Below are 22,224 nucleotides of genomic sequence, written 5' to 3'. Positions count from 1 at the left end.
GCGCCGGGCAGTGTCATCCGGCGCGGCCTCCAGGCACACTCGGCCCCGAACCCCGTCCCGCCGCCGCCTGCAGGGGCCCACAGCGGACGGGGCGGTACGTGCCGGGGCGCACGGCCGAGCCCGCCCGCCGTGGGGCTCGCAGGGGTCGGGGGGGCCGGCGAGGCGCACGTGGCGCGGGGGGGGCGGTGCTCGGCCGGGCACGCCCCGCTCCCGCCCCCCCTCGCCCCTCCGCCCCTTATAGCGGCGGGGGCGGGGGCGGCCGCAGTCGGCGGTAGCGGCGGCACCAGCAGGTAGGGCCGGGGCGGCCCACGTGGCGCGACGGGACGGGCGGGCAGGCGAGCGAGCGGGGCCCTCGGGGTCAGGCCGCCGGCTCTGGGGGCCCCGTGCGCTCCGGCGGCTCCGCGCTACCCGGGGCCGCCGCTCCCGGCCCTGCTTGGGGGTCCTGGAGCCGGTGATGGTCGTGGGCCGTTGCCGGGGCTGGGGGTCGCCCCGGTGGCTGGCCGCGTAGCCGGTACGTTCGGTGGCCGGTCGGTTCCATACCGGCATTTCTGGCTGGGTTGGAGCCGCCGCTTCGGTCTCCCCACGACCCCGAACTGAGGGGGGAGCCATGTTTTCTTCCCGCTCAGGTATGGCCGCGTGGTGAGGATCCCCCAGTAGCCTGCCCCGACCGCCTTCGTCCCTACTCTCACTGGCAGTAGCGCCTTGGGGTCGGGGTTTCCCCGGCTTCCTTCTCCTGGGGAACGGTGAGGATGGACGATGGTGACCTCGGGGAGCCCGGGTAGCCCAGCTGCCCCGGAGTGGGGGTTCCCTGTCCCGGGGGGCTCCTCGTTCCCTCGGCCCGGCCGCTCCCCCAGTGTATTTGTGGGCCGCCCCGGGCGATCCCCGCACCGTTTGAGGGTGCTCGATAAACGCTGAGGTGCACGGAAGAGGTGATTACTGTGTATGTTTGGCTCTCGATAGAGGCGAGGAGGGCCTGGGAGCTGTGTGGGAACCGTGTCCCGGGAGTGGGTCTGCGGTATTGGGGTGCACGGGGGTACCCCCCGTCCCCATGGGGAGTACTCTTGCAGCCCGCAGCACCTGGGTGAGCACTATATCGTGATGCCGCTCATACCGGCCTTCAGGTGATTCCTCTTGGTAGGTGCTCAGAGCTGGACCTCGGGCACTCGAGGATGCTCAGGTGGGTGAGTGACCCAAGTCCTTCGGCACCGTGATCTCCTGTTGGCTTTGCGGGATGGACTGCGGAACCGTGCTCTGGCACCAGGAAAGGCGCCTTTAACGCTTGTTTCTGCCTTGCTCAGAGAGGAGGTGGCAGTAAGGTCTTGATGGTGCCATACGTGTTTCGGGCGCGCACCCAGCCTCCAGTGTGTGAATCACTCAGCCGGCGAGGTGTTGCGGTGACCGGCAGCAGAAAGCTGGGACTGCTGGAGTACACTGGTGGCTGGTGGTAGCTCACACTCGCTGGGCAGCAAGGGGCTGTCAGAACGCTCCCAGAGCCAGCACCTACCCGCTCTGGTCCTGGGGTCTGTTCTGGTTGAAGCCTGGTGGCCTTTGGCAGGTGTTCGCTGGCCCCAGGGTGAGATGCTCGGGGAGCTCAGTGGGGCTGGGCTCCAGACATGCTGCTGGGATGCTTCACCCAGGGTGGGTGTTGCAGGTCAGGCAGGAGTACTGCAGCTGAAGGGTGCACAAATGCATCATGGAGGAATGAACAACACTTGAGGGTTTGAAAGCTGATCCAGGCAAAGGGGACGGAGTGTGAACAGGAGGATCAGGATGAAATTGTGAGTTGTATTTGCGGCAGAAGAGGTGGGATTTGTGTCCTGGAACAGTAAATGGCCTGAGTGCTCACACGTTGCCCTTTATGGATGGACCTTTTGCACCACGGTTACTCGTGTTCTCCGGCTTTAAGTTTCTTCTGAGGAAAAAGGTGGGTTTTCTTAGTTCCATCACAAGAAAACAGGTATAATGATTCTGGTTTTGTGCCTTTCTGTGAGTCTTAAGTCTTTTTGTGGTGCACAGGCATCCCATTTTCATGCTAAGCGAGGTCATTAAGTGCTGTTGGATTCTCCCTCGAGTCTTTGCACTGAAGTTTCCTTGGCTGTGTCTGGAAGGAAAGGAGCAGTGCTGAGAAACGGGCAGGAAACATGTTGCTGGCATGTGCTGGGTGTAAAGAAACTCCCCAAGCCCCTGATGGTGCCTTTGTTGGGAAGGAACTTTTTTGGTCTTAGATGAATGGCTGGGGTGATAGACCTCCTAATTCCAGACAAATTCTGCTAGTGTATGGCAAATCTCTCTGCCCCAAAGTCGTGGGGCTGCCTGTGGCTGTCCTGGCCCCTTGGAAGGTGTGAAACATGGTTCCCTTCCATTAAGTGTTACCTGGAAAAAGTGTGAATGGTCGCATGTGCTTTCTCTTGACTCCTTTTTGGCACAGTTGGCCTGATTTATCTGGCAGCTAAGGTGGAAAATACCCAGTGACTTTCATGCTGTCCTTTTGTATCTCCTTTATGAGGAGTTGAAAAGCTGCACGTAGGCTTGGGAGGTGCATCTCATTAAGCCCTGTAGTGCAAATCTATTGTTGCGCTTTTATGGCTTTTCCTATTTCCTCCTCTGGAATCAGCCTATAACAGACTTAAGAAAGTGGGAGCCTCTCACCACTGGTATCGGTATGACTCACTTTCAGATGTGCCCTTAGAGCTTCTGCAGAGTAGTTGTTCTGTAGCCAAGGAAAATCCATGTGGGGCTGTAGTTAATTACAGAAACCACAATCACTGGAGTGCTAGTGGGCCCTCGGTGTGACCACCTCTCCTGCCTCCATCCCAGTGCTGCCTTGGTCCTGGTTTGAGGGCTGGGTCCTCGATGTGAGTGTCCCACCTCCATCCCTGTGCTCCTGGGTCCTTGGTGTGACCTCCTCTCCCACCTCCACCCTTGTGCTTTTGCGTCCTTGGTGTGCATGTCCCACCTCTATCCTGGTGCTTCCTCATCTGTGGTTTGAGGGCTTGAAGGTAGCAATAATGTGGCAGTGGCTGGGATCAAAATTCAGACTCCTGCTCTTAGGGAAGGGACAGCCAGTTCTGTTTGATGGTGATGACTGTGACTTTTTGGGATTTTGCAGCCCCTTGCTTTGCCAAGACGTGCGGAGCTGTCTCTGGCTGGTGTTGCGGGTGTCTAATGAAAGAATGCTGATGCTATTCCATACCACATTTTTCTCATTCTGAGGATTTCCGGGCGGGCACGGGGTGTCCTGGGAGCGTTCCTGAGCACCGCTGGTGCGGGGAGGATCAACTCTGTGTCCTGGCGTATGACTTGTGCGCGGCGTATGACTTGTGCGGGAACCGGGAAATGCTCTACAGGGGCTTGAGCACCCTCTGTCCCCTCCTGAGACTGAGGGGCTTGGCTGGCAGCTGGTGCTGCCAGGGAATCCCTTTCCGTGGGGGTGGGGGGACAGTTAGAGAGGGGACTCTGGGTGCTGTGCTGGGGGCTGAAGCTGATGTGAGCCCAGTCTACGTGCAAGAGCTGCTTGATTCACGTAATGTTCTTGTAACTGGCCTGCAAACCCCTCTGGCTGCAGGGTTTTGGGTCAGAGGGCTGTAGAAGAGCCATGACCACAGGTGTAGAAATAAGCCAGGCTTTCTCCCTTGGGCTTGTTGGTAGGTTGCTTAAGCTTGATTTCATGCTTTCTCGTATCAGTAAGATGCTCGTTCCTTACTGAGCACTGCTGATGCTAACAGTCAGGCACGGCAGCCCCAGATGGGAGCTTCTCTGGTGGATGCAAATAGCTGCTCATCTCTCTGGTTGGTTGGCTTCCCCCAAAGCTGCCAACAAACTATCCCAATATCTCACTTTGCAGGGCAGCTTGCAGCCTTTTGTGCCCTGTGCCGTGCTGGGGGTGTTTTGGGGGCTGAGGGGCTGTGTCCACCAGCGAGACCAATTGCGACTGTCCGGGGAAAGCCTGTGGTCCTGCCTGGTGGGGTGAGCAGGCTGATCTGTGCCTCTGCAGGTTGAGGCTCGTGCTGCCAGTGGGGGAGCTGGAGGAGGGCAGCTGCCAAGGCCGTGTCCCGTGGCGTCTGTCTGTCTGCGCGCTGGTGTTGGCTCACCGGGCCGGCAGACCAGGGCATGTCTGGGGGTGTGTTGGCCATCCCTGGTGGGAAGAAGCACTGAGTGGGCTGGGCTGCTTCTGGCCAAAACCTTGAGCTTGCCTGTGCGGGCTGCTGGCCTTGAGTGAGCCCTGCATGTGCTGCTGACCTTGGCTCACCCCAGCAGCAAAGGCTGGGGCTGAGCAGGGCCTCAATTGACTATTGTCCTGGTGCAGAGCCCTTGGAAGCGCTGGGGAGTCACGTAGGCCATGTGCTGCCAGGTTAAACCCCTGCTGTGGGTGCCCGATGGAATTACAGCTCTGTGCATAATGCTCTAAACCCACTTAAAACTGGTTAAAGTGGTGTCTCAACTCCTGACAATCTCTATTTCCTCTTACTTCAGGCCAGAAAAAGGCCAAATTTGAAGCTATAGAGTGTTATTGGCTGTGAACAGCTGGTGATTGCCAGCCCCTTCATTTCCCCAGCATGAGATCTCAGTTTCAGGGATCAGAAGGGATGTTGAGGGCCTGCCAGCTCACCATGTTGGGCAAATGTCCCATGGATGTTTATGGCGCTGTGCTGAGCACTGGAAGAGCCTCTTGTGGTGAGCTGGGCTTGGGAGGTTGTGCTGGGAGGGGTGGATGTGGCTAATCCTTGCTGGTTCTTTGGGCTGGGGCTGATGGGAACAGGCTCCTGGGGAGCAGCATCCCCCTTTCTGCTGCAGGCTTGAGGGAAGAGCCCCCTCAGGGAGTGCGATCTGTGCTGCTAGCAAGGGGCAGCTTCGTGCCCATCCTGCCTGGCCTAGGTGTTTCAGCGTTGGCAATCACAGGCCAAAGACTGGGTCCAGCTGATGAAGGCATGAGAGGCCTAAATGGCCGTTGGATAGCTGGGATATCCCTGGATGTCTTTTTGCTGTGGAGATCCTGCTCTGGACATTGCTATGTCCATCTCAGAACCTGGGGGAGCACAGGAGGAACAGACAGCAGGAAGCAAAGACAGCAGGGCTGGGATGAGCCACTGTGGACTTCACACCTGTGAAGATGCCAGATGAACCTCTGCTGGTAGCAGCACAAGCCTGTGTGGACAGGCTGATGATGGGTTGTGGGAGAAAGATATGGGGCTCTCTGCCTGTCCTGCTCCATGGGAGCAAGAGTTGAGGCTCCTTGCCTGCCCTGCCCCAGCCCCCAGGCACTCTGAGATCCCTGCTCCGTGGGAAAGGCTTTGTGAGCTCAAAGGGCAGCAGATGCTGCTGAGTGTATGCCCAGAGAAGCCTTGAGCTGGAGGGATGTGTGAATAGAGGCAGGGGTGTGTTGTGCCTGGGGAGGGCCTCTGTTTGGGTGGGGGGATGTCCCTCTTCCTTTGACCCCAAAAAGGAGTGGTGTGAGCCACTTCTATGAAGTTTTGGCCCCAGAAATACTTTGGGGCATTTGCAGTGCTTTATAAATGTGAGCCTCTGTCTTTCTGTGCTGGAGTCCTGCCAGTCTGAGCTTTGAAAAGTGCAGCAATTTACTGCATTATGTAACTAAAAGTCTTGAAATCATACTGTTCCAGGCCCGTTTGGAGAAAGGATAACTGCTTGTGGGTGGGACCTGGGAGATGGAAGGGCTTTAGTCTCTTGTGGGATCTGTTTCAAGATGATACCATCCTCATTGCCTTGATTCCTGCTCTCACTACTGCGGTGCAGAGGAGGGTGGCTGTAGGCTACTCATTCCTGCAGATTAGTCAGGACTTTTATAGGGAGCAGATGTGATACTCACAGTCATTACTTGGTTTCATCAGTCTTAATTACTGCAAATATGGTTATTTTATTTCCTGATAGGGCGAACTGTAGCTGGCTGCCTGGCAGCTGTGAATTTGATTTCTAGTCATGTCTTACATGTTGCAGCTCTTCCAAAACAGAGCTGAAAATGTCATAACTATGTATTTTGAGTGTCTTTTTTTTTTTTTTTTTTTTAATTTACCTTTTTGCAAAAGAGGGAATCTTTCCAGTTGGGCTGGCTGCCTTACGCGTGCTTTATCTTTTTTCCTCACTTGTTTGAAACTACTTCTTTGTGGGGGCAAGGAGGAAATTGTCAAGAAACCTAATGTGGTTGAAGGATGGGCTTTCTAAAACTGGTCTTTCTTAATAAGGATTTTCAGTGAGTCAGGGAAAAGTGTTGTGGCATGCAGAACTCCTCGTCTAAACTCTCTGGCGTCAGACTTTGGGAATCTTTGGTCTCAAAACCTTGTTCAGCTCAAGGTTTTTCATTGTGCCGCAGCAATGCAAGAGAGGTCATGTCTAACCTGCCAGAAGCCTTTTATTTTACAGAGAGATGCCACCTCAGCACCTGCAGGAGGAGGAATGCTGCTTGTAGGGGAAGAAAAAATAAGTGAACCAAGCCACAGTCATTTTGGAGCAGTGGAAGAATTGAACCAGTGTATATGTCTCAGGAACAAAAGGGAAAAATCCCCAGTGTCTCATCAGAACCCCCCCCCCGCCCTCAGCCTTTGCCTTGGATGGCTTTTATTGTCTGTAGTTTTAATTAGTGCTCACAAGTAGATTATATTCCTTGCTGGGAGTTTTTATAGCCAACACCAGGTAGTTTCAGCTTTCAAAAATGTTTTGGATAAATCAGTGTGGTTGGGTGATACTTTAAGGTTCACTGAAGGGTGTGAAAGCTCAGTGTGACTCAAAGCAAGAGGTAGCTGAAACTCCAGTGTGCAGCTTGTGTGGGGAGGGGATGTTCAGCAATTCCCAGTGCTCATGGTGGGTGGGTGGGCTGCTCTGTGTTCCAAGACACTGGACTGCCATCGGGAGTCTCTGTGGAGCCTGGCACTTCTGTTGGTGGCTGCTCATCCCGGGTGGGTGCCCACAGGTGTGTGTTGGCCTGGGGGTCTGCCTGCAGCTGGACACCATAGATATGGGCTCATCCTGGTGAGTCCCAGAGAGGAAATCAGAAAAAATGGGTTCTGGCTCCTGGGCATAGTTCAGCTGTGGACGTGCCAGGGGCAGCGTCTTGTCAATGATTCCTTTGTTGGAGTGGCGGGTGGCTTGGAGCTGCTCGTGATGGTCATGTGTTGCACTGGCCAGGATGCAGGAAAATACCCTGCCAGTGAAAAATCATTGTCTGGGTCAGGCTAAACCAGTCTTAGCAGCTTACAGAAACTGTCCTCCTGTGCCTTGCTTCCTCTCACCCTGTGTGGGTCCGGGGCATCACCTGAGCACAGCCAGGTGTCAGGTGGCTCTGGCAAACCTGGTGCTGTATCAGATAACTGCTGCCAGTACCTCCAGTGCCAGGTAGGAGCGGGATCTCCCAATGCCTCTGAGCCACCAGCTGCGCTTCATCTGAGACACCGGGATCCCAGCCTTGGATGTGCGCCCAAGTGACATGAAGTGAGTGAAAAGGCAGGATCCCATAGTTCTGTAGTGTGTGCTCTAGGGATGTGCCAGGTAGATGCTGGCATGTCAGCAGCCATGGATGAGATTGTAATTGCTGCGAGCTGGGGCGGATGTAGGCTATAAATAGGAGGCTGCACCTCTCTGAGCCAGCCCCACACTGCTTTGAAGTTGTCCCCTCTGCCTGGTATGACCTCAGGAGCTCTGGAAAAGTCTCCCCTGCTCGAAGGTGGCTTTTTCTTCAAGTGCAAACCTGAGCAGCAGAGAGCTATGGAGTGAGAGGTGGACTCTGGTGAAGGAACCTAATGTTGCCCCTTGGCTGGGGGTGCTTAATATGGGCAGGCAAGGTGGGGGTATCTCTGGCTGTGAGGCCAGGGAGGACTGCAGTGCATCAGAAAGTGCTTTCTGAAATCCCTGGGGGTGCACAGGAGTTCTGGAGCTGGTGGTGGATTTCTGTTGCTTTGGATGTTGTGACCCTTGTTTGTGAGCAGCTGCCCTGGTTATGGTTCCTTGCTGGGATGGCTTGTGCTGCTCTCGGCTGCCTCGACCAGCCTTCATTTGGAGTAATGGCAGCTCTGGAGTGTGATCCAGCTGTGCTGCAGCATGGGCCCATGCATGAGCAGCCTGACCCTGACAGCCTCTGGATTGCTCCCCTGCTCAGCCTCTCCGAGGGGATTCCACACTTCAGCAAGCCTGAATGACATTTCCCTGTTTATTTTGCTTTCTAGTCACTTCTGGTTTTGAGCTTTTTAGGTGAATTGTTTTTATACTTGGGTGCTTTGTGAAACCTGCCATAGCCTGTTTGCTCGAGGAGGAGGATTTGGATGCAGTTGGGTCAGGAGGTGCCCTGCCAGGGCCAAACTGCCAGGGAACCAGGCTCTGCTGGGACTGCTCTGTGTGGATCCACCTCCCCCTTCCCTGGTGGCATATAGGAGCCTTCCTTAGTCACCTCTCAGACTAAGTTTAGCCACAGCCCCTGACCTTCAGGGGTGGTGGGTGTGCTGTGACACCCAACTGCCCTTTCTCAGCAGAAATAGGGGTGTCCTATTTGGCTCATGCATGGTGATTTACTTCTCAGTGTGTCTGTGTTTAATAACCTTGGTGTGCTGTTCCTGCTCCAGGTGGCCTGGGGCTTCCTGGGAGTTTGCAGTGCTGGGGTTGCGCTCCTGGAGGTGCTGTGGGATCTCTGCCCGTGCAGATGAGCACTGGCTGCTGTCACAGACACTGCCTGCCCTTTCCAGCTTAGGTCAGGGTGTCATGTCTTAAATTTGTCGCTCACAAATGTGTGATGACTAGGGCTCTTAAAGGCCAACTGCAATCTGAGCATGTAGTTTGGGGTGGCCCAGTGTGCTGGTGATCCTAGGGTGCTTTCACCTCACAGATCAGCTTTCCTGAAGGTGGTGGGGGCACTGGTGCAGTGCCAGCCTTGCTAACAGAGCTTGAGCCATGCAGTTGTATGCCAGGAGCAGGGATTCTGCTTTCAGCTGATACAACACTTTGTCCTTTGCAGATCTTTGATCCCCAACTGAGTCATCGCTAACTTGATTGAAGATGCCACCGGCCATCGGAGGCCCTGTAGGATACACTCCTCCTGAAGGAGGATGGGGATGGGCTGTGGTCATCGGAGCCTTCATCTCCATTGGGTTTTCCTATGCCTTCCCCAAATCCATCACAGTGTTCTTCAAGGAGATTGAGGTCATCTTCAATGCGTCCAGCAGCAAAGTCTCCTGGATCTCCTCCATCATGCTGGCTGTAATGTATGCAGGAGGTAAGTGGGCTGGAGGCAGTGGTACATGTGTTCCTGTATCACAGCACAAGATGCTGCTCTCCTGCTGGGGCTGTGATTCCCACCTGGCTGTAGCGACAACAAACAAAACTTTGCTAAAAGTTGGAATTCTCTCCTTATGTGAGAGCAAAACCTCCTTTAATGAGTTTTCTTAAAGGAGGTTGCTCAAAAAGTTCCATTTAATGCCCAGAATGCAAAAACCAGGTTAATCTGTCCTCCTCCACAAAGCTGTAAAATCTTTCCGGGGAATTATGACTTGTGTAATTCTGCCCTTGTCCTTGTTACAGTAGGCTGTGGATGCTGTGTCTGCTCCCAGCACCCTCCTGAAGGTCGGGGAGCTGCTGTGCCACATGTAGCAGCCCTGCTCTTGGGGGCACTTTCTTTTGGATAAGACATTGATCTTTTTAAATTTTTTTTTTTTTTTTTCGATTCAGGGAGCAGTGGGTGTATCTAGGGATCTGACTCCAGTTTCTTGTCAGCTCAGTTGTGTTTGGAGTGCACTGAAGCCTCGTGCTGCATGTTACTCCTTGCTGGTGCCAAGCAGTGCCGTAGGCAGCTCGTGCTGTTTGAGGATGGCAGTGTGCACTGGAAGTACAGAGACACGAGCAGAATAAGGCAAACCCACCTAAGCTAGAACAGTTTCCCTCTCCTGTCCTTCAGAAGCTGCCTTTTGAAGGCTTTTAATTCCCAAGCTGGGTGCTTTATGCATGTTTTTAATGGGTGAGGAGCACATAGAGCATGGTCTCCAGACCCTGGGGTCTTGTATGTGCCTGCAAACACAGCGTTGTGCTGGGCTGAAAGAAACACTTTGAGCCTGCTGTTGTGGCCACTTCAGAGGCAAATGGGAGCTTGTCCTGCTGCCAGTCCCCAGCTGGCAAGCTGCCCACAGCCTTGTTGCATTTGTGCATCCAAAGGAGCTGACGTCAGCTCCCGGCTGAGCACGAGGCTTTTCCTTTGCAGGGAACAGGCTCTGCTTTGTCCTCGCTCAGCTACTGAAGCGACCAGCACATTTCCCTGCTCCAATGTTGTAACAAGCTTGTAAACCGTGTAACTGCCTTAATGAGACCCAATCTGGGCCATTCCTCCTCTCTTGATAGCTCAGAGCTGGTTCCTCTGGGGGCACTGTCTGGAGCTGCCTGGCAGCAGGGATAAGAACTCCCTCTTCCAGTCCTGGAGTTGTGGTTCTCCCCATGTCCCCCTCCTTCCCTCCCTCCATGCTGATACTGTCTCTCCTGCTTCCACTGAGCTGTTGCCATTAAATCCCAGCAGCTGCTGATCTTGAACCACTTGCCTGTATGCTGGTGGCAGGGATGCAGAGAGTACCCTAGATTGACCTGGGTGCATTTTTTTCCCCCAGAGGGTGGTCAGGTACTGAACAGGCTTCCCAGAGCAGTGGTCACAGCCCCAAGGCTGCCAGAGCTCCAGGAGCATTTTGGACAGTGCTCTCAGGCAGAGGGTGGGATTGTTGGGGTTGTCCTGTGCAGAGCCAGGAGTTGGACTCGATCCTTGAGGATCACTTCCATCTCAGGATTTTCTGTTATTCATCCCCCAGCTGCTGGAGCACAGGAATTGCTGCTGCCCCACTCATTCCCTCCTGAAACCAGACCCTTTACAGAGTTTGAATTGCACTGGAGCAGTCCCAGTGTGCATCCCATTTTCCCTGTCTCCTAGGACACCTCGTTTTTTTGGAGGCCAAAAAAGTAGTTCATACTCTGGAAAAACGTTCTGGGCTGATGGAATCTCACAGAGCTGCGGCAGTTCCTGTCAGCTCCATGTTGGGATTAGATTCCATTACTTATATTTTTTTGGCAATCAAGTTACATCATGTAATGTTTAGTCCAAAATGCTTCATGTGAATTTAGAAAATAGGAGTGGGTGTGGATTATTTTCCTTAAAAAAAAAAAAAAAACAAAAAAAAGTGGGGGGGAAATTGCCCCAGGGTACCTGGCACTGCCCAGCTGGGTGGCTTCCTGCCCATTGCCCTTCGGAGCCTGCTGCTCCCAGGTGGACTTCCCAGAGGAAAGGCAGTGGTTGCCTTTAGACTCTGTTCAGGGGTATCACATTTGCTGAGTTCAAGGTCCAGGTTTTGCAGAGTGCTGAGTGCTCTGTGGGGAAGTCTGTGGGACTTGTGATGTGGCAGCTCCCGGGTGCTGCTGCTGCTGCCACCTCTCAGAGGACCAGGGCCATGGCCCATTCCTGGTGGCATTGAGTTAGAGCCTCTGGTAGCACTCTAGATGCAGGGAGCAGAATGCTGTGGGGCTGGGGGCAGCCTCTGCAGCGCCAAGTCTCCTGTAACCTGCTCCAGGCTTTGTTTAAACTGGGCAAAAAGGTCAAGTACCATCCGAGGACCCATGAATAACATGTTGACAACCTCTCTGTCTGTTAATAGCAAAGCAAGGTCTGTTAATATTCAATGGATGTTCATTCAGTGTATTTAAATATGTTTTAGTGTCTGTAGAGCATGCTTGGCAGTATCTAATCACTGTTTGCTTTGGATTAAAGCTCCTGATAGTGAAGCACTTAAATGGACAATCGGGCCCTGTCTGCCTTAGGGGTAGCAGTGAAAACAGAAGCACCCCTTCTCCTGGGTCAGTGCTGCTTCTCCCCAAGCCCTGGGGAGCTTCACCTGTGCCCAGAGAAGATGTTTCCTCACAGCTTTGTCCAGTCTTGATAAGAAACCTCTGGCAGGAGATGTGCAGTTGCTTTGTTGCTGGGATCCCAGCCCATGGTGGGTGGGTGGCTGCAAGTAGGGCAGAGTACAGCATGGGGCAGGTGGCTTCAGCCTGTCCCAAAGCCCTGTCTCTGGGGGCAGCTGGTGCCTAGGCAGCTCCAAGGCAACTTGCTCAGAGAAGTCAAAGCTTTCTGCGCTCCAACAATTCTCTCTCTCTCTTATGGTTAGTTTAGATTAGGTAGTAGGAAGAAAATCTTCCCTGAGGGTGATGAGGCCCTGGCACAGAGAAGCCTAAAGAAGCTGTGGCTGCCCCATCCCTGGAAATGTTCAAGGCTGAATTGGATGGGGCTTGGAGCAACCTGTTCTGGTGGAAAGTGTCCCTGCCAATGGCAGGGAGTTGGAACAAGATGATCTTTAAGGTCTGTTCCAACCCAAACCACTCTGTGACTCTCTTATCTCCAGCTGCCTCTGAACCTCCTGCCCTTTCCCCTTCCCTCATTCCCTCACTGGGAGAAGCATCACTGTGTGAAAGCTGGAATCCTCTGGCAGTAAAGCTGCAGTGTGCTTGTGCGTGTGTGTTCTGTCTCTCATGCAAAGATAACTCCTCTCTGTACGCATCTCCTTTGTTTGCCCAGGTCCCATCAGCAGCATCCTGGTGAACAAGTACGGCAGCCGGCCCATCATGATCGCAGGCGGCTGCCTCTCCGGCTGTGGGCTGATCGCAGCCTCCTTCTGCAACACAGTGGAGGAGCTCTACTTCTGTGTTGGGGTCATAGGGGGTAAGTGATACCCTAGTGGGGCAGTGGAAGGAGCAACTTCAACCCAGTAATTAGTAGTTGATGTGTCTGAATTTGCATAAAATCTGGTTCTTGTCAGTGCCTGGGTGCCTTTTCTGTAGCTGGCAGCAGGGGCTGACTCCTGCTCATGCAGCTGGGAAGTGGGTGGTGAGGTGTTGGAATGGACTGTCTGGGGCACTGGTCCCACCCTGGAAGTGTTCAAAAAGCATGTGGATGTCACACTTGGGGACATGGGTTAATGGTGGACCTGGCAGTGCTGGGGGAATGGTTGGACCCCATGATCTTGGAGGGCTTTCCAACCTAAATGATTCCATGATTCCAAATTGGAAATGGAGCTGTGAACCCCGCTTGTCCCACCAGCCCTTCTGCTAGGTGCTGCTGGGGGTGTCCAAGCCCTGAGCCCCTTATCTCTCTCCTGCAGGCCTCGGACTTGCCTTCAACTTGAATCCTGCCTTAACCATGATCGGCAAGTACTTCTTCAAGAAGCGTCCACTGGCCAATGGGCTGGCGATGGCAGGCAGTCCTGTCTTCCTCTCTACCCTGGCACCCATCAACCAGCTCTTCTTCGGCATATTTGGCTGGCGTGGCAGCTTCCTCATCCTGGGTGGCCTCCTGCTGAACTGCTGTGTGGCTGGATCCCTGATGCGGCCCATAGGTCCCAAGCCGGATCAGCTGAAGAAAGAGGCCAATAAAGAAGTGCAGCAGGAGGCTGGGAAGGCAGGAAAAAAGGATGATGGTGACACCAGCACGGACCTCATTGATGGAAAGGCCAAGAAAGAGAAGAGCTCATTCTTCCAGACAATCAACAAATTCTTGGACCTGTCTCTATTCACACACAGGGGCTTCCTGCTCTATCTATCAGGCAATGTAATCATGTTCTTTGGGTTGTTCGCTCCCTTGGTCTTCCTCAGCAATTATGCAAAGAGCAAGAAGATTGCTAGTGAGTCTGCAGCCTTCCTGCTCTCCATACTGGCCTTTGTGGACATGGTGGCCAGACCTTCCATGGGACTGGTGGCAAACACCAAGTGGATCAGACCCCGCATCCAGTATTTCTTCGCCATCTCTGTGATTTACAATGGGGTTTGCCACCTCTTGGCCCCGATGTCCACCACCTATGCTGGCTTCTGCATTTATGCTGGCTTCTTTGGCTTTGCCTTTGGCTGGCTGAGCTCGATCCTGTTTGAGACCCTGATGGACCTGGTGGGAGCTCAGCGGTTTTCCAGTGCTGTTGGCCTGGTGACCATCGTGGAATGCTGCCCTGTGCTTCTGGGACCCCCTATGCTAGGTAGGGTATGCTGTGCCTGGAGAACTCACTTGAGGACATGGTTTTAATGGGGTGGTGCTCGGCTGGTGATTGGACTTGATGATCTTAAAGGTCTTTCTCAACCTTAACGATTCTATGATTCTTTTACTCAGGCTGTCCTGTCTGGACTTGCTAAGTGGTGGTGGATTCCCTTGAGCCATGGGCAGCCCTTGGCACTGGGGCAGCAGTCAGGAGACCACCCCAGTATCTGAGGAAGTGGGGTCTGAACCCCTGGCACAGGGTGGGGAGAGCAAGGGATAAAGGAATATGGGACAGGTCCTTGCCTGAAGGTGAGGGTGATGGGCTTGGGCTGCTCTTGAGAACATCTCCATGACCTGGAGCTGCCCTGGGGGCATCTTGCTAAATTGTCCCCTCTCTTGTCTCTTAGGGAAGCTCAATGACATGTATGGTGACTACAAGTACACATACTGGGCCTGCGGGGTTGTCCTGATCATCTCCGGGATCTACCTCTTCATCGGGATGGGCATCAACTATCGCCTGGTAGCAAAGGAGCAAAAGGCAGAGGAAAAGGCGAAGAACGAAGGGAAGGAGGAGGAGACCAACATTGACGAGGCTGAGAAGCAGAAAGAGGCAAACAATGACGTGGCACCCTCATCTCAGAAGAGTGTGGAGGATGGTGTCAAGGAGGAGGAGAGCCGCATGTGAGGGACCGGTCTTAATCCCGGAGTGTTGGGGAAGCGCTGCTGCCCTGGTGCGGCGGCCAGGGCAGAGCTCTGCTGGCGCTGGGTGGCTGTGAGAAGTGTTTAAACCGGGTGTTCATTTTTAAACAGGCTCTGAATTGTCTTTCCATCTGTGTTCAACAAAGGTAACAGGACTATACGTGCAGTATCCTCATGTGTCCAGCAGCAGGGGGGCTTTTATAGTCTGGCTTTTTAACAGTAACATGAATGTACTAATATGTGCCTTACAGTCTCCATATCTAGTTGAATCTGGATGAGCCTTAACTCTAAACTGTGCTTTAGCTCTGTATTCTGCTTGGGGTTGGGGGGTGGGGGGATATGTGTGTGTTTTGGGGAGTTTTGTTTTTAAAAAGCCATAAAAAGCAGGATACTGGATTTGTTGAAGCATGATGGGCTTCAGGGCCGGCCCTGGATGAATACTGCTTCACACGCTTCTTACTGCAGGCCCTCTGTTTGGGGGGGAGGGGGGAGATGCAGGCACGGGGCAAGGTGCTCCTCAACCCCTGTGCCCAATGCCTCCTGGCTCTGTAGGTGGTTTTTAGGTATGTTTTGAAAACACTTTAGCTACTGTAGTTCTTTAAAATCCCTGGTTTTGTAGCTGTTCTCTCATGGGATATTCAGGTTAAAGACAGCTGCAGTTCTTGTTGTGCAGTGTCACCCACTCCAGGGCCATGGCAGCCCTGCTTGCCCAAGCCTTCCTTGGGGAGTGTTGGGGTCCCCCCTGCCTCCCCACTCTGCCTCAGTAGTGCCTATTCTCAGCCCAGTGCTGGGTGATGTGAAATGGGCTCTGGTTGGGGTGCTGGTATTGATGCTGCTGTTGGCTGTGCTACCCCATCCTGCCTGTGGGGCGGGTTTCCACTGGAGCCCCATCCAGCCAAGTGTTTTGGGTGCCTGCCCTGGGCAGAGTGGTGAAGTGGGTGGAGATGGTACATCCCTGAGACTTTTTCTGCTTTTGCTCTTTTATCTGTTAGAGAAACCTCTTTTACTTGCTTCTGTTCAACTGAGATCTTAAGGCGGTGGATGCTGAACCTCTCACATCTAGGACACGTAAGGGGGAGGAAAGTATTTGTATGTATTTATTTTTTATTTTTAGTGTTGGAAAATATCTCAATGTATGTGGAGCAGGTTAATGGCTCTCAAGTTCTAGTAAATGTTGATCAGAATTCATGTTAAGAGGCTGAGTTTTTTCAAATAAACTTGTTTTTTTACAATTTACCCATCAAATGTTGAACTTCTTTCTTAGAAGTGTGATTTCTGTATGCCAGATCACATAGATTTAGGGTCAATTTCGGGGAGAGGGTGAATGGGCCTGTGGCAGGGCCTGGCTCCACTTGCTGCTCCAGCACCCTGTGGAAGCTGGACACGTACTGAGAGGGTAAGATGCCCCTTTTCAGCTGGAAGAGGAGGCTTTGGTTAGCAGCTGGGATGGCTACAGCATAGTGGTGCACTCTGGTTTTAGAACCTGTAAAAATCCTTGAGAACTCCCTTGATTGTGAAGTGGAGGGACATGCATTTAAAAGTCTTGAGTGATGTGCAGATGCTCTTGCTGTTTCTTTGTGCTGTTTCCTTCTGAGCTGAGTGAGACCACACCTGTGTGGGGCTAAAACTAAATGAGAGGTTAAATGAAGGTGGTCTTGAGGGAGTTGTGGCAGGTTCAGGGCCTGCATTGCAGCTACTCTCTTTGCTCTCCCTTGTCTGCAAGGCCCCTTTTACCTTTTTTCAGTCTAAATATCTCATAAAGCAGCCTGGATTGTTGTTTTTTGTTTTTTTTTTAATACTGTAGATTATAAAGCCAGGGGAGTATTTTGTACAAGAGGATGTTGTAGTTACTGAGCTGTGATATTGTAAAGCTGGGTAATTGTATTTTCATAGTTGGGGTGTCTAGTGGACCGCAGGGATGGGCTCATGTCACAATAACCCACCCCTGGGAAGCTGCCCCTGTTATCTGAGTTTTTGTAGCTACAGACAAGCTCCCCTCTGTGTGTGGGGTGGTCTCTGGTGGGACTCAGTCAGACAGGGCTGCAGGAGGGCCTGGGCTCTCCTGCCATACCAAGCACTGGTGATGCCTGTTGAGAGGAGCACTTGTCCTCCGCAATGAAGGATGTGCTCAGCCCTTCTCTGCTGGTCTCCACCACTTGTGGGCATTGGGGATCCTGTCTGGGCTGTGTCCACAGCTAACATGGGTGTTCCTGTAGCCAGTGCCACTGGGAGAGGCTCACACAGCTAGGGCAGGGAGCCAACCCTGCTTCTAAGGAAAAAAGTGTATAATTAATTTCCTGCTGCTTGGATGTGGCTGGCTGGGAACACTTCAGTAGTAAATCCTGGTTGTTCTCTACCAGTGACCTCCGTGCCCCATCTGGAGCTGGGTGTCATCCCTGTCCTGGCTCCAGGATCACCTGTGGGACTTTTTCCTCGGATCCAGTGCTGTGGAAAGGCAGGTGAGGGAGGAAGGTGTCTGTTGGACTGGGAGGAGAAACTTTTGCCCTGTTTTAGGCTACAAACTATTAAGTGCCCTGATTAGGGTAGAGCACAGGCTTTGCTGTGGCAGGCAGGGGCACCCCTTCCAGGGCATGGACTCTGCCCTGGGCCAGCCTCTCCCACCAGGCAGGGGCTGTCCCTTTGCCTGTTCCTGACTCAGCTCTATATTTAGTGATGTTATGTTGGGGAAGATGGAACAGGAAAACCTTGGAAATATGATTGCCTGACAAAAGATTTTGGGAATATGAAAACTACAGGCAACATCGAAATGAAAGCCACTTTTGAAATACCAGGTCTTAGTTACTGAACAACTAGGAAACAATGGTATGGCCACTGAAGTAATCCCCTCTTGATGAAACAATACCCTCTGCTTGCAGGCAGGTCCAAGGGTCAGAGCAGACCCTACTAGCTCAGCAGAAGGGGTCCAAAGAGTAGTTTTTAGAAGTTAAGATGTAACACTCTATGGTAATATAAGAACTCTTATAGGCTGTATGTAAATGCTATAGGATTTGTATCTTGTATTAGATTGGTTAGTGACAATTAGAATATTCAGTACAGAAGATGATTTATTGTATTGTAACCAGGACTTCAGACATTCTGATTCTGATTCTCTCTTCTCTATTCCTCTCTTCCACTTCTACACTTACTTCCACTCTTGCTCTTACACCCTCTCTCTCTCTCTCACCTGCTTACTCTCTTGGGCCTGCTCAGAGCTGAGTCTAGCAGCTCTGAGCAGTGCCCCAATACCCACGCCCTTTACAATAAACCGACTGTGTCCCAAGACCTGCCTATAGAGATCTCCATCCGTCTCCGTCCCGACCGAACTCACCCGCTAACCTACAATGTTATTTCTCCAAGCAAAGTTATCTGCAGTGCTGGGAAGTACGTGAGCCGGGCTCCCAGAGCCTCTGACATTGTTACGTACCTGTAAAACAGGAACTAAAATTAAGCACAGGGCTCCAAAAAGCAGATGGGAGCCCTGGCTTTACCCATGGTGATGGGTGAGTAGGCAGTGGATGCTCAAACCAGCCCTTGTTGTCCAGGGATGCTCTGCAGGCTGAAACCATGGCACTGCCTAGCTGGAGGAGATGAAGATCTGCTTGGATGATCCTTTTGTAAAGGCCCACATGGGAACATACATGCTTCTCTGCTCCCTAGGCCAGGAGCTGGGAGCAGTGGGAGTACTGCTGGCCAGATTCCCCCCCAATCTTCCATGGGTTTCCTCTATGCACCTGGCCACATTGCCTTCCTTCCTCCCGAGGTAGCAAAATAAAATTCTCTTCATAGCGGGCAGAATTGAGGAAATACTTGGGAGCTAATTCCCCTGCAGTTTGTTTTCTCAGACATCTGAGGTTGCTGGCCAGAAATGCTCAGCAGCAGCTGGGGGGGTTTGGGGGCTCTCAGAGGAGTAGAGGGCTGCTCCAGCTGCTGGCTGCTGGTAGCAGCCCGGCCTGTTGGTGGGAGCTGGGACGAGGCAGGCAGATCCCAACTCTCCTCCCTCCTTTCCTTTCTTCTCTCTGTTAGGGAATTTGGGGGCAGTTCACCGGGTGAGCCCTCTGGATACAGTGGTTATGGGCTGGGAAGCTGCTGCCACCTCTGCTGTGGTGTTGGGACATCTTCCCTCCCCTCCCTGGGGTTGCCCAAATGCCTCCCAACCCCACAGGTACCTTAAGCCCATTTTCTCAGGTCTGTGGGTGGTACTGTGAGAGGCCAGACCTCCCCACAGCCCTTCACCCACAGATGTTCCCAGCCTCCTGAAACAGCCTAATCCTCCCCACAACACAGCACAATCCCCTTCCTGGGGCGAGGGGAGCCTGGCTGCAGAGCTCATTCATGTGACAAGCATGAGGCGGGGATCTGGGTCCCTGCCTGCTCCTGCTATGCCCAGGGATTTTATTCAGTTCTGTTGGGAGATTTGGGTTATGCTGAGTGTGCAGCTCTGTCCAAGCACTCTGAGCTGCTGCTCTGCAAACAAATGCTGCTGTTCCCAGCTGCCACCAAGGCACTGGTGGGGCTGTGCTGGGAAGGGCAGGCAGCTGCTGGGAAAGGTCTGCCTGTCCCATGGCCAGCACTGTCTCTGACTGTCTGCCGTGGCTGGGACAAGGGCAGGGAGAATTACAGAATCAGGGAATGGTTTGGGTTGGAAGGGACCTTAAAGCTCATCTCATTCCACACCCTGACATGGGCAGGTTCAGCTTCCACTAGACCAGGTTGCTCCAAGCCCCATCAACCTGACCTTGAGTACTTCCAAGAAATGGCAGGGTGATCAGTGCCACCCCCATTGCTGCAGCTAGCTGCCACGTTCCTGCTGCAGGTGGGTATATGGGGATGACCTGTGCAGTGCCCATCCTGACTCCCACAGAGGCTTTGAGATGAGCCATGGCTGCAGCAACACTTCCTCCAGCATCACTCAAACCACCCTTCTTGCAGCTGAGGAGCAGGAGAATCCTGTAGGAAGAGTTCCTGGCCCTCGGGGCAGCCTTCCTCTTTCTGTTCTTCCACCTTAGGCTGCCTGTGGGACAGAGGTGTGTCCAGGCTTGTGCCCTGGCACAGACCAAACATCCTTGTGCAATGAGCAGCCTGATTTAGCCCTGATGTTGGAGAGCCCTGCCTGTGGCATGGCACAGCATGGCATAGGGCTGGATGTACAGGAGTGGGTAGATGGACAGGGCTACGGCTCAGCCTTTGCTGCCTGGGCTGGGCTCTGTGGGGAAAAACAACAGCCCCTTAGTACAGGAGCGAAGCAGAATTACAGGAGACAGAGAATCAATGGCTGCAGGATGATCATCAATTACTTTCAGTGCACATTATATTCTCTTAACAAGAGCCCTTTGCTGTGTTAGGATGGTGGGGTGAGCAATGGCTCACTGTCATGGAGCTGTTCTGGGACAGGGTGGTGAGGGATACCCCACTGTCATGGAGCTGTTCCAGAGGGGGTAAGGGATGCCCCAGTGCCAGGTGGTGATGGGGCACAGCTCATGCCCAGGGTGTCCCTGTGGGGTACAGGCTGTGTTCACTGCAAACACAGCCAAGGACAAACTCTGCTGCACTTTGCCCGGGCTTTTTCCCTGGGTGGACCCAGGACCTTTGCTCTGCTTCAGGCAGAGATTGTGGCATACCCATGCTGCTCAGGTGCAGCCTTAGGAGCAGCCCTGAAGTCTGGGGTGTGTGCTGCTGTCCGGGCAAGGCTGGGATGTTGCTGCCATGTCCCCAGGGCTTGAGGTGGTCCAGGCCAACGAGTTAAAGGAAGAGAAGCTGTTTAGAGGCACACAGTGGGCAGACTGGTCCTGTCTCGGCTGTGAGCTGGACTGTGCATGATAGGAAGAGGTTGTACTGGCCCAGGCACACCCTGAGCATCCCAGGTTTTCTACAGTGCTGGCAGATAGGAAGTGCCTGAAGCTGCTGGGGCTAGTGCCTCAGCCAAATGCCCATCTCTGCCCACTCCTCTGCTTGCCCTGCACTCTGGGGAGAGGAGGAGATGCCCAGGGCAGGAGATGCTCATTGGAGCAGGCACCAATTTCTTCTATCTAGTGACCAGCAATAGGACCCAAGGGAACGGCTGGAGCTGTGTCAGGAGGTTTAGGTTGGATATCAGGAAACAGTTCTTCCCCCAAAGGGTGGGCAGAACTGGAACAGGCTGCCCAGGGCAGTGGTCAAGGCCCCAAGGCTGCCAGAGCTCCAGGAGCATTTGGACAACGCTCTCAGGCACAGGGTGGGATTGTTGGGGTTGTCCTGTGCAGGGCTGGGAGTTGGACTCAATGATCCTTGTGGCTCCCTTCCCACTCAGGATATTCCATGATTCTATGATTTACCCCCTGTGAATCAGCAGAACCTCCTGGGGCCACAGAGCATCATCTGCTCTCCCATGGGCTGTCAGCGTATCAACAGCAGCTTTTATTGTGATGCCCTGTGATGTTTTGCTGGGGTTTGATATGAATTTAATTACTACTATTAATCATCAGAAGGGGCTGTGCTGGTGGCTTGTAGAGCCCCACCAGGACTTACAGCCAGAGCAGCCGGTCACTGGTAAAATTAGGGCTGGGGCAGAGCATCAGTGACCCTCACTAGGGGAGCAGCTCACAGGCCGGAGCAGGGTGCCGGCAGGAGGCTGCAGAGTCACTCCAGAGTCGGATCCAGCTCCGTGAGCCCTCTCGTGGCAACCACCCCACCTCCGGCCCTGCTGCCTCAGCAGCACCCCCGACCCATGTTCCCACTGAACCCAGAACGAGGACCCCATACCCCCGGAACCCGGGACTAGGGGGGCTGGGGGCTACAGCCCGGCAGCTCACACAGCTCAGCTGCTCCTGCTGGGAGCGGTTCCCAGCACGGGAAGATGAGGTGGGAGCGCAGTGACACAGGGTAGGGGGAGACTGAGGAATTTAGGAGTGCAGTGGGAGCCAGGACAGGATCCTCCAGGGGCTGTGGGCAGGGCTGTGCAGATTTATCCTAGACTCCTGCACCTGTGACTCTGGGAGTAATTGCACTGGGAAAAGACTAAAACTGAGTAAATCAAACCAGTATGATCCTCGCCACGATTAACAAAGTATTAATTAACCACATACCCACAGAAAGAAAGATTGCTAATTACCTTCTATGGAAAATTAGGGGGGAAAAGACAGAAAATGAAACATGTTCAAAATGTAATTAGAGGCTGCATGTTGTGCATAAGAATGAGCCTGTTTCCATCAATTTTATTGTTTGCAATTACAGATTGTTGTCTCATTTCCATCTCCTCCCTGTCAGACTGGGAGCTGCATCTGTCCTCCAGTGGTGCTGACCTCCCTGCATCCCCCATCCAGCTGTGCTGGCCTCTTACCTCCCCACCACCCTGTCCTCAGCCATGGCCATGGGGTGTCCAAGCTAGGAGCAGCCAAGTGGTGTCACGAGGGCTCCTCGGCCAAGAGCCTGAGCTGCTCCCACATATGGGTGCAGTTCCTGAGCCCCCAATGACCCCTGCATCGATCCCCTTCCTTTGATGTCCCTGTCAGGAGTGCCCATGATCTGCAGACAGTGCCATGGTGAAGCTCACCAGGCTTTGAACT

General features: G+C 53.4%; 1 protein-coding gene across 2 annotated transcripts; it reads left to right on the top strand.

The window, feature by feature from the left end:
• The first annotated feature begins 200 nt into the window (after positions 1-200).
• Positions 201-15,919, top strand: SLC16A1 (solute carrier family 16 member 1). 2 transcript variants are annotated; one of them, XM_042013434.1, is made up of 5 exons: positions 201-290; positions 8,957-9,214; positions 12,539-12,682; positions 13,122-13,985; positions 14,392-15,919. In XM_042013434.1, the coding sequence occupies exons 2-5, from the start codon at positions 8,998-9,000 to the stop codon at positions 14,667-14,669; spliced, it is 1,503 nt and encodes a 500-aa protein (XP_041869368.1). In that variant the 5' UTR covers positions 201-290; positions 8,957-8,997; the 3' UTR covers positions 14,670-15,919. The 2 variants fall into 2 exon arrangements, with proteins under 2 accessions (XP_041869368.1, XP_041869369.1); XM_042013435.1 differs by lacking the exon at positions 201-290 and adding an exon at positions 7,256-7,443.
• The last annotated feature ends 6,305 nt before the right edge of the window (positions 15,920-22,224 follow it).

Source organism: Corvus kubaryi, unplaced genomic scaffold (genome assembly GCF_017639235.1).
Source record: "Corvus kubaryi isolate FWS band 111438036 unplaced genomic scaffold, C.kubaryi_AGA036_p1.0 split1-37355, whole genome shotgun sequence".
Lineage (NCBI taxonomy): Eukaryota > Metazoa > Chordata > Aves > Passeriformes > Corvidae > Corvus > Corvus kubaryi.
Note: the sequence above shows the minus strand (reverse complement) of the source record. Positions and strands in the feature narration are given on the sequence as shown.

Bases quoted from the DNA above. Each gene is read 5' to 3' on its own strand.
- SLC16A1 (XM_042013434.1), top strand. From the start codon at position 8,998: ATGCCACCGGCCATCGGAGGCCCTGTAGGATACACTCCTCCTGAAGGA. The intron at 12,683-13,121 runs GTAAGTGATACC...TCTCTCCTGCAG, and splicing joins CTGTGTTGGGGTCATAGGGG to GCCTCGGACTTGCCTTCAAC. The intron at 13,986-14,391 runs GTAGGGTATGCT...CTTGTCTCTTAG, and splicing joins TCTGGGACCCCCTATGCTAG to GGAAGCTCAATGACATGTAT.